Below are 10,967 nucleotides of genomic sequence, written 5' to 3' on the forward strand. Positions count from 1 at the left end.
GCGGATTGATCTGAGGGATGCCACCTATTGAGCAATCATTCCGTCGTAACATGTTCCAGACGTTTGGATATAAGGTGTTATGCAGCCTGGGTCTTCGAGAGCTGGCATTGTGCACTTCAGGGCTCAGTATTGAAAATAATGTCTGGAACACAAGCTGTGACAATAGCGTATGTTTTATTACGTCATAGCCTAAGAAAGATTTCTTCTGATTTACCGATGATTTCATAGACAAACAGCTTGGCATTGTGAAAGCGATTAAAAAAAAATAAAAAAAATATTTTGGGATATTTTAAGATACATAGGCTATACTCAGACCTAACAATTGTGTATTGCAAACATCTTCGCACTGAAATTAGCTCTTTTCTTCTAGACCTGACTTACGATGACTCAGCTTCCTTTCGAACATGACAAGCGTTTGTCAGAATACTTTCAGAAGTTAAGAGTGATTTGAATATTGCATGACGTAGCTTTAAATAAATTTGCTATGATATAAAATGTATTGGCGCCATGTTTTCAATGGTTTATTATTTCGTCGTTGTTTATTGTTTATTGAATGTAAAATTCAGGCATTTCATTCAAACACTCCATGACCAGTTGTCAATTGTTTTTGCTGTCTTTAATTGAGTTGTGTTTGTTTAATTGAGTTGTACAATCCAAACACCACCTAACGGAACGAATATTTTCATCTTCATGACGCTGATGGGAGACCGAGTCCCGCCTTTTTCTTGGCCAAACGAAATTCTCTTTGTGCGTTTCTGCTCATGTGCGCTTCTATGCGGCACTGTCGGATCAATCCAAGCAGCTCCTTGAAGATGGGGTGGTCTTCTCCGAATGTTTTCTGTCATAGACATCATTTACGTTGTTAGAGCAACCAATCGTGTCAAATTTGTTAATATTAACCCATTTAGTGTTCAACAATTGTTGTAATTTTAAGAACCTGAACATACTCGACACTTTACGTGCACAATTAAAGCCGTCAGAAAGTTTAGATTTTTTATTTTTATTTTTTTTCAGTCACGGCTCAAACCATGGCTCAAACCATGGCTCAAAATATCTATTGCTGCGATATTACCACTTCATTACTTCACAATGTAGATATTAACGACTTGTTTTAGCCTGATGCTGCTAGTTTGCTGTGGTAATAGCGAATTGCACTAGCTTTCGAAACACGGTTCCCTAGTCATGTGCTATGACGAATGGTCGTTAATATCTACATTGTGAAGTAAGGAACGAACATGCTGCTAAAAGCGAAACTCAATCTATTGCACCACCCCTTGATACCTGGTTCAGGTGAGGCAAGTTGCTGTCATTGATACCGGAAGCTCAACCAAACTGCATTCACAATAGGAATCTTCATTGTAAACAACAATTAGTATTTAGTAATAATAATATTTAATTATCAAACTAGGAATCTTACCGCCATAATGTTAGCGGATCGACCCAGTGTCTCAGTGGCTGCTTCATTCTTCTGTAATTGCCATTGCAGGATTCCAAGCTGATAACAAAGCACACATTCTTACTATGAGTTTCCTAAGTGGAAAATGTTGTTGTGATGTTAGTTTAGAGATCAATTCAACCGGCGTTCCAACTTACAAATTCGTCCTTTTTTGTATTGATTCAACTTCTCCAGACGTTGAATCAATGCAAAAAGGCTGATGGTAGGCTACTGGCTGAGGTTGGTGAGGGGCAAGCGTTTTGCTTCGCTGAGAAGTGATTTGATGAATTGCTGGCACTTTTCATTGGAGTTGATTTGATTTTACAATCCAGGCTTGATCACGTGCCAGGGCTTTCAAAGGTCTGGCAGTGTCAGTGCGAATTGTCAACGATAGTGAGGACAAGATAAAATGATAGATGAGCTGCAGGCCGTTTGTATTGTCTACTTTACCATGTCAACGTTAGCTAACTAATGTTGATGCTTTATTGAATGTATTGTAGATTCAAGCTTCTGGAAGTTGAATGAGCTGCTATAAGATGAACAAGAGTTTTTATTAAAATTTAAGGTTAATTCTCATCTTTGAAACCGTGTTAGTTTGATAATAATATTCTAACAGTTAGTGCTCTTCTTTTTGAGTTTGAAAATTTTCAAAGAAACTTTTATGCCAAAATGTATTTATTTTTTTAGGATCAACATCATTTGTGGCAGATTGTTATCTCAACATAAATTAAGCACCCAACTCAGGTCTTGCAAGTTTCGCTTTGCGCTTACTTTTACGTACGATAGTCTTGTGAGTTAAGTGGCCGCATAAATTAACGATTCTGATTTCTGGATACTGTTTTTTCGACGAATATTTGAACTTTTGATGCAACTTTTAGTTTTGCCGCCTTTTGGCAGTGTCAAATTGTATGGTGTACTATTTCATTTTCTTCATACTCAGAAAAGCCCAACAAAGCTTTCACATATAAAACCATACTTTCTTACTCTCATGAGATACATCCCTAAGGTTGGATGAACAGCAGGGAGGAGCAATTCATATGCGTTGGCTACTCTTTGGGCAAGCTCCAGAGCGCTCTCTTGCCTCTTCAGATAAGATTGGACTTCCACTGCTTGGTCTGCCGAGAAGAAAGTAAAACTTGTAGAAAAAGTGCTTGTAAGATTAATACAGCAAATGAGTATAGCTGACTGAACGAGATCACTGGTCTATGGGTAGAACAATGCTTCAGAGTTGGTAGATTAAAGTTCGATATTCTGTTGAGTCATGCTAAAGATTTTAAAAACATGACGCAACAATTTGGCACTGACATGTGCTTAGCAATAACTTTGGAAATTTTATCTTCCTAACTGCACCGAAACTGTCTGCGTTGAACCATCATCGGAGCGTTTGCTCGCTCAATAGTTACTTAATTAGCTACATGCTGTCATTTAACGCCCATAAGAAACATAACAATTTGCGCGTTTCAAGAATATTAAAACATAAAGGAAGTAGTAGAGCTGAAATTAAACTAAAAAATGTAAAATGTAGGTGCAAGGCAGAGACAAACTCATTATGACCTCATAAATACTCACTCAAAACTGAAATTTTGAGCACATTAGTGTCTGAGAGGAGGCAATCCTGTTGGGCTAAGGTTCCTAAAGCTTGGTTTGACATTCTTTCCCAGTTTTGCTTCTGCAAAATTTTTTTTCTAATTTTTGTTGAGTGTCAGTGAAGTTAAACAAAGTAGGCTACTAGTCACAGCATGCGATATATCATGAGTGTTAATGAACGAGAAAGTGACAAGGTTTTGGAGTGTTCTAAACACCCCTGAAGAAAGTTTAAATTAAGATACAGCCACAGGTCTACCAACACCCGTGGCTCAGTGGTTATCGGCTCTGGTGCTGGTAGCCCTGGGTTCGATTCCAGGTCGGGTCATACCGAAGACTTTAAAAGGGGTACCGATTGTGTTCTTTCTTGCATAACGCAGTGAGGATAAATCGGATAATAATCTGGTGACATATCACCCTCTTCCAATCTGCCTTGAGCCAGCATAGAGCAGTACGGCTCATTAAATCACATGGAACCCTGTCAAGTAACCCATGTTGATGCGCAATCTGCTGCAAGCGGAGATAGCGAATGATTATTAACAGGTCTATATCTAGGAAGATCACAAAGCTCTTTTAATATATGCACGGGGCAGATTAAACCGCAGGATGTAAAAGTATGAATTTGCTGTTTAAGTTTAATGAATGAATGATTTCAAATGCAAAGTTTGATTTCATTAAACAAACTGACATCTTTTGACGATTGAATTCGCTTGAGCATGTCTTTGCTGAACTGGTTGATGTATTTCAGACTCTCTTCTTTTGTATCTTCTTTCAAGAGTCCGTGCTTTAAAAACTCCAAGTCCTCTCCTGCAAACAAAACAATTTATAAACTTTATGATTTCTTAGACGAGATGCACATTCACATCGAACACACAAAACTGTCTTCAGAATACAAAAACGTCGCACGACAAATGGCGCGTGTTTGTTTCCTTTTACCATTCACACCAGAAATTGTATTCCTGGTAAAAGGAAACAAAAGAAATGATAAAAGGAAACAAAACATACGCATTTTTAGTGGGACGTTTTTGTATGCTAAAGACAGTTTTGTATGTTCGGTGTGCATCTCGCCAAGCTAAAGTTAGGCCATGTTATAATAATAATAATAACAACATTTATATAGCAAATATAATAAATATGAACCCTATTTCTGTCCAAGAAAAAATAAAATCAATTTATAATGAACAACGATTAGGCCTACTTGTTAATTAAAATCCTAAACAATGACACTTTGCGATATTGCTCGTGACTTCAGTGAAAATACTGTCACAAGAAACAATTAATTTGTCATACCGTTTTCGCAAGTGTTGCAATGACAATCGAAGTAATATTGCGTCATAAGTTTTTCTTTTCTCTTTTCTGTAGTCTCCAAGCAGTCGACATAACTGATACAAAGTTCCTCTTCCTTTTCTATTTTCCTCATCGCCCGAACCTGGAAATTGAAGTCATTGATATAAATTCTTCAGAAACAAGACATAAAGACAAGAATATTAAGCAATCATTGCTATTTTGTGGAATTAACTGTTTGTCAGTGGAATGCAGCCAAGATTTGGACATCAACGAAAACATGCTGATCCTACTCCAGAGGATGGTACAATGGAATTTCATTGTTTAAGCGATACCAACTGATGTTATTTATAACCAAGTTTTATAGGTTGGTACAACATTCGTACCTCCAGTTTATACCCGTTATTTGTGGCCACACAGTTTGGGCTACAGTCATGGTTAAGCAGGGCTGCCAGCGGGAAGATTGCAACTCCTGTCGTCTGCAAACCTTTGTCGTCGTTCAAGCTGCGATAAAAAGTTGCTTGTCATGAAGCAATTAGCACAATCTTGACACGGTGAAAGCTCATGACGTAACAATCGAGGAAACAAAATAGAGTTGCCAAGTGTTTTTATCAGTGATGTTGTTGCTACACCTCGCAGATATCAACGTAAAATAACGTTGTGTCTGAATCAAAAGTGTTTATTCTAAAAAACTACGCATGGCAATAATCATATAATTTATCAGAATCTTTCGCTGAAATACACGACAAAAAGTGCCGCAAAACAAGGGCAATATGGTGTAGATAAGACTTTTATGAAATTTCAAACTAGAATTAAAACATGTTCGAGATATTTGGGCAAAAGACTTAAGCATGTCGGTGGTGGTTGAAGATAATCGTTAAGTGTACTACCTAGCATTTTGAAGGAGTCATATAAGTTCTCACCCAATGGCGTTACAGTCTATGGTCGCGAACAGATGGATCATTTCATCATCGCTCTCTGGCATGTCACCATAAGTGAAATAGTCGCCAAAAGAAAAGACTTTCTCATCAAGAGCATCTTTCTCTTCTTTGGAACGCTTTTCAAGGTGGTCTTCCAGGCTCTGTGATGTCATAGTAGGATTAGTAGACAAACAGCAATGCTGTAGTGCAATAGTCTTATGAAGCCCATTTTAAGCCAAACCATTTGCCGTCAACTCGTTGGACAGGCTTCTAAAACTGGTTCACTGGTTTCTATAGTCATTTTTGGCCTTTGTTGGGTGTAGCTAGGTAACTAGCCCTACTAAAAGCGGAACAATATTAAGTCTAACCACGCTGACGTTTTGGCAGTTACCTCGATTTCCACCAACTCTTTAACCCTGTTTGCCTGATTCCTTTTACGTTTCCATAGCAACCTGGCCACCAATCGTGTTTGGTCTTCCGGCTGACCGGGGAATACCCTCTGAATGGCAGCGCATTCTGACTTGTGGTCCACCCAAACTTTCTTCTGGCATTCCTTGCTACAGTACCGAGCGTACTTGCAACCTGTGCACTTCGCAAGTGTCGGAGACGATTTTGCGAGCTGCAATGTTAAAGTAAATATCTTTTGTGTTATGGCTGCAAATAAATCAGAAAGGCTACTAGAGAGAAAATAATCTGGTCTCCACATCCAAGACACGCAGATCGTATGCTTCTTTTGATGGATGAAAGGTAGTAGAGTCCATTTGATTAATTTTTGGATTGATTGCTTGATTGTGAAAATCTTTATCCTCGGACTGAGACATCTTCTTTGAGAGCTTGATCCTGGTAGTTTCGCATTCTTGTGGAGGCTTTGAACCACTGACGCAGGCCTGGTCACCAAAAGTGACAGAGTAAAGTTTTCGATAGTTAAAGTTTGTTTTCTGCAAATTATTCTATCTACTTGGTGCCGCTGAATGGGGCACCAAGGGGTGCTGAATGGGGAACAGTCTTTGAAATGCGTTGCTCAAGCGCACACCCTGAGAGTTGAACCAGCTCCGCTTGATTAAGTCGAAAGCTTAAACAACTGAGCTATCGGGGCGGACAATTTATGTCATTGATGATGTGGTCCCCCATGTATTTCTCTGAGCCACACTAGAAGGAAGAAAAGATACTTTTTGATTGTTTGATAGTTGGTGAAAGCTTACTTGGTGATCTCGTAGTGTCTTTTACTTTCTTACTCTCTCGGTTTAATATGTAATGCACAGCACCAATGTATTATCGTGATATTTTGAGAAAAAATAAACCAGTGATTGACTGATTTCTTTGGAAACGTTGCAGCTTTTTCTAGCGATTGGAGGAAGCTGCTGGTGCATTGTACAGTCGGTGCCAAGCATTTCTCAAGACTATGTTCTTGGAACAAAACAAGGGAAAACGGAAACTCCAATTCGGTTTTATGTCTAGCGAACTATTTTATCTCTAATTGCCCTTGGGAAGAAAGTAGAAATTATGCTCAACCCATGAGGCAAATTGTTCTCTTTTTATTTTCTTCCAACGTGAACAGTTTTTTTTATATTGTTTGCTGTCCCTCCGTGATCCCGAAGCATTTGTGTAACTTGGCGAATTTGTTTTTGCAAAGTTTTCCTTTGTAGGATATGCATCTCGCTGACAGCTTGATTGATCCAGGCAGCAAATCAATCGTTTTTTTACGTCTGCAGACATTGAATTAATGTAAAAACGATTGATGTGCTGTCTAGGGAAGCATACAACAGCTGACGGGTCAATGATGATCAGACAAAAAAGACATCGCGTTTACAAATGCAAACGTCAGAAAGACGTAAAACAACGTTTGGCAAAACATTTTCAAAATCGTTTGGGAACTGTATTGTCAAGTTGGGAAAAGTCACCATAAGGGAATACAAATAAATGGAAATCTCGTTGTATTTCCATATATTCCCCTAAAATAACATTATTTTCATATGTAAGCTATTGATAAAGTTTACCTAATAGTAAATAGGCCTACTAACGATTTTAAGGCCAACATAGTTCAATAAAATTCGACTAAACCAATAAATTTGACTTTCCTTCTACTCACAGGATTACAGGATGACAAGCAGCAATGACAAACAGTTTCAACATGCTGAGTCATCACTACATAAGCGTGAGCTTCTTGCCTCAACACCAGTTGTCCAGGATCGAATTTCCTCGCCGCGATTAGGCCTCTACCTTTTGTTGCTATGTCCACTATTTCGACGCCGTCCGTACTCGAACTCATGTTCTCAGTTAAATATGCTTTGTTGGAATCTTGAGAGTTATGTCTCGTTAATATACAAAGAAACAACAATTCTGCAGTTAATATTTTTAGCAATGGCTACAAAATCTAAAAGTCAATCAAAAAAAATTAAAAAATGAAAAATACCAGTTTTATGTTCTCATTATACAAGGTGTAAAAGACAAATTTTCTTGACCAATTAAAAGCCCGTTGAGCATTACGTCGTTGCCAAAAGAAACTTCCCTGAAATCCTCAAATTGTAAATCTCCTTGAATGAGCTGAGCTTAACCTTTCTCTTTTCATACTTCAAAAAAACAACTTTTGGTACAAAAATATCTGCCGAAAGTTCCCTGAACAACATTAACCCCTTCGCTTTCTAGAAGTCTGGTTATTGCTGAGACCTGACGCTTATATCGCGCCACTGAAGTAACGACTTCATCACAGCTGCCGTCGAGAAACTTCGATAAGGTGGCGTTCAGATAACAGCTATCGACGGCGACGTCGGTTCAACGTGTCATCGACATCATAATTGTGACGCACACAAAGAACCAGAAGAACCACTCCATCCTATCCACTACTCATTCCCAATCAGCAGAAAACTTTACAAAGTACAGATGTTCAATTCAAGTCAGTTAAATTTGTTTTTATTTTTGACCATCACAACGAAAAACAATATAGTATTCCACATGTAGCAAAGGTCTAGAAAAAGGTAGAAACGACAAAACCGGACGCTATAGTGCAGTGGTTCCCAACCTGGGGGTAAATTACCCCCGGAGGGTAATTTGCCTGTTTTTGAGGGGTAACGAGACCCGATTTAGAAACAGTGAAGGTTGTGAACTTTATAAAAGCGAAGGAATTGAACAGCTGTCTTTTCAAGGAACTGTGCAAGAAGATGGAAGAAAGATACGAAGCATCACTGCACCACACAGATCGCCTTACCGATTACTGTACCACAAGTACGATGACTGTCTCGTGACAAAAGTGATAACCCGTCTGGTCGAACTTCGTGAGGCTGCCCATGTTTTTCGGATAAAAAAGAAGTCCGACTTGGCTGAATACTTCTCTAACCAACAATGGATTTCCCAGCTGTGCTATCTGCCTGGTATCTTTGGTGAATTGAACAAAGGCAATCTTTTAATTCAAGGCAAGAATGTAGCTAATTGTGATCGACACCAAAGTAACCGTAGCAGCATTTATCTCAAAGGTTAAATTGTGGAACAAGTGAGTTGGCAGAGGCACAGTGGCGCAGTTTCAGACGCTTGACATGTAGCCTACTTCGAAGGCAATGGACTTGATTTGACAGTGGCGTTGAAGGAGGACATAGCGCTGACCAGACCACTTAGGCCAGATAGCCAAGAAGATGGACAACTACTTTCCGAATTTGGACACGGCTAGTCTCCAATGGTGCACTGAGCCCTTCACATGTGATGACAGCCAGGTGGATGATGACGACTTTCCGACTACAGAAGAATTTATCACACTCCGAATGAACGAGGAGTTGAAACTTGATTTCAAGGGGAAAGGTTGGAACCCTTCTGGGTTAGCAGACTCAAGGACATACCAACATTAGCGACACAGGCATTAAATATTCTAACATCTTTTTCAACAACGTATGGTTATGAACAAAGATTTTCGACTATCTTGGGAATGAAGACAAAGAAGCGCAATCGCCTGGATGTCGAAAGCGACACAAGAATCGCCCTCAGTACCACAAAGCCCAGGATCACAAAGCTGGCATCTGAAGTCCAGGCCCAACCTTCCCATTGAATGTTTACCACGCATTTTTATCTTGTATTCAGTATTGTATTGCATTTTGATTGTCATAGTTAACCCTTTGAAACACATAGCAAATCCCTGATGACAATAAACACTTTTGTTTTTGAAAATTGATCATGAGGGTAATTGGCTCACTTCAGGGTGGAGATTAGGGTAACAGCCAAAAAAAGGTTGGGAACCATTGCTATAGTGTTTGTAAGAGTCAATGTCTGTAAAATCTATAGAATGCGAGTTTTAAATGTTGAATCATTGTAAAAAAAGGAGCCAATTTGCAAATTGAAAAAGCACACAAAGGGTATGCACTGTAAATGAAAAAGGTTCGTTTAGGGTTCTTTTAGGGTTCTTTTTTCAAGAAAAACCCTAGGCTTAGGGTTCTTTTAACAAAAAAGGTTCTTTATTGCAAAAAGAACCCTTTGCTTGCCAAAAGAACCCTAAGCCTAGGGTTCTTTTTCGGAACTTGTTTCGAAAAAGGTTCGTTTAGGGTTCTTTTTTCGAGAAAAACCCTAGGCTTAAGGTTCTTTTAACAAAAAAGGTTCTTTATTGCAAAAAGAACCCTTTGCTTGCCAAAAGAACCCTAAGCCTAGGGTTCTTTTTCGGAACTTGTTTCGAAAAAGGTTCGTTTAGGGTTCTTTTTTCGAGAAAAACCCTAGGCATAGGGTTCTTTTAACAACAAAGGTTCTTTATTGCAAAAAGAACCCTTTGCTTGCCAAAAGAACCCTAAGCCTAGGGTTCTTTTTCGGAACTTGTTTCGAAAAAGGTTTGTTTAGGGTTCTTTTTTCGAGAAAAACCCTAGGCTTAGGGTTCTTTTAACAAAAAAGGTTCTTTATTGCAAAAAGAACCCTTTGCTTGCCAAAAGAACCCTAAGCCTAGGGTTCTTTTAGGGTTCTTTTTTCGAGAAAAACCCTAGGCTTAGGGTTCTTTTAACAACAAAGGTTCTTTATTGCAAAAAGAACCCTTTGCTTGCCAAAAGAACCCTAAGCCTAGGGTTCTTTTTCGGAACTTGTTTCGAAAAGAACCCTGCAGAAAGGTTCTTTTCGAAACGTTTTTTTTAACCTTTTTTTGAGATTCTTTTAGCAACAACACTGTAAAGGAAGAAGGCTCGAAAAAGAACCTACTAGAGAGCTACTGGGAATGGGGGTTCTTTTTAAGAAAAAAAAACCTTTGGGGGTTCTTGAAAGAACCAATACAGGGTTCTTTCAATAACTTTTTGAGGTACTATTATGAACATTCGATAAAATACCTTTCAGGTTTTTTCTTATTTAATACCTTTTTGAGGTACTATTATGAACCTTCCGAACGTTCGATAAAATACCTTTCAGCATTTTTTTCTTATTTAATACCTTTTTGAGGTACCAACCTTAGAAAACGAAAAACGATGAAGCATCTTTATTCTTTACATAGGACGATAAAAAAATACAGACCACAACAACTACAAAAATTACATAGGATGATCGATAGCGTTTAAGGAGCACAGAAAACATGCTTGTAACAACGAGATACCGGTACACGTTTTCTGATCTCCTAAAAATCTTCCGAGCATCCTGTATAATCACTGCCCATTACAATTTATTCACAAAACGCAATACCTTGCTTGTTACCTCCACATCTAAATGTAAAATGTGGGTAGAGAAAAAAGACAAGGTATGCTTAGTGGATTTGGGGTACTGGATGTTAAACACCCAGTAAGTACTCAACAGCACGG

At 38.6% G+C, this 10,967-nt stretch overlaps 1 protein-coding gene across 1 annotated transcript; it reads right to left on the bottom strand.

The window, feature by feature from the left end:
• Positions 1-688: 688 nt before the first annotated feature.
• Positions 689-7,471, bottom strand: LOC145787619 (histone-lysine N-methyltransferase Smyd1-like). The gene is made up of 10 exons (XM_082599392.1): positions 7,313-7,471; positions 5,615-5,842; positions 5,227-5,384; positions 4,690-4,807; positions 4,310-4,448; positions 3,708-3,826; positions 3,005-3,104; positions 2,420-2,550; positions 1,418-1,495; positions 689-838 (listed from the first exon to the last, which is right to left on the bottom strand). Exons 1-10 carry the CDS (start codon positions 7,364-7,366, stop codon positions 689-691), a joined length of 1,275 nt encoding a protein of 424 aa, XP_082455518.1. The 5' UTR covers positions 7,367-7,471.
• Between the last annotated feature and the right edge of the window lie 3,496 nt (positions 7,472-10,967).

This window comes from Aplidium turbinatum, chromosome 18 (genome assembly GCF_918807975.1).
Source record: "Aplidium turbinatum chromosome 18, kaAplTurb1.1, whole genome shotgun sequence".
NCBI classification, from domain to species: Eukaryota; Metazoa; Chordata; class Ascidiacea; order Aplousobranchia; family Polyclinidae; genus Aplidium; species Aplidium turbinatum.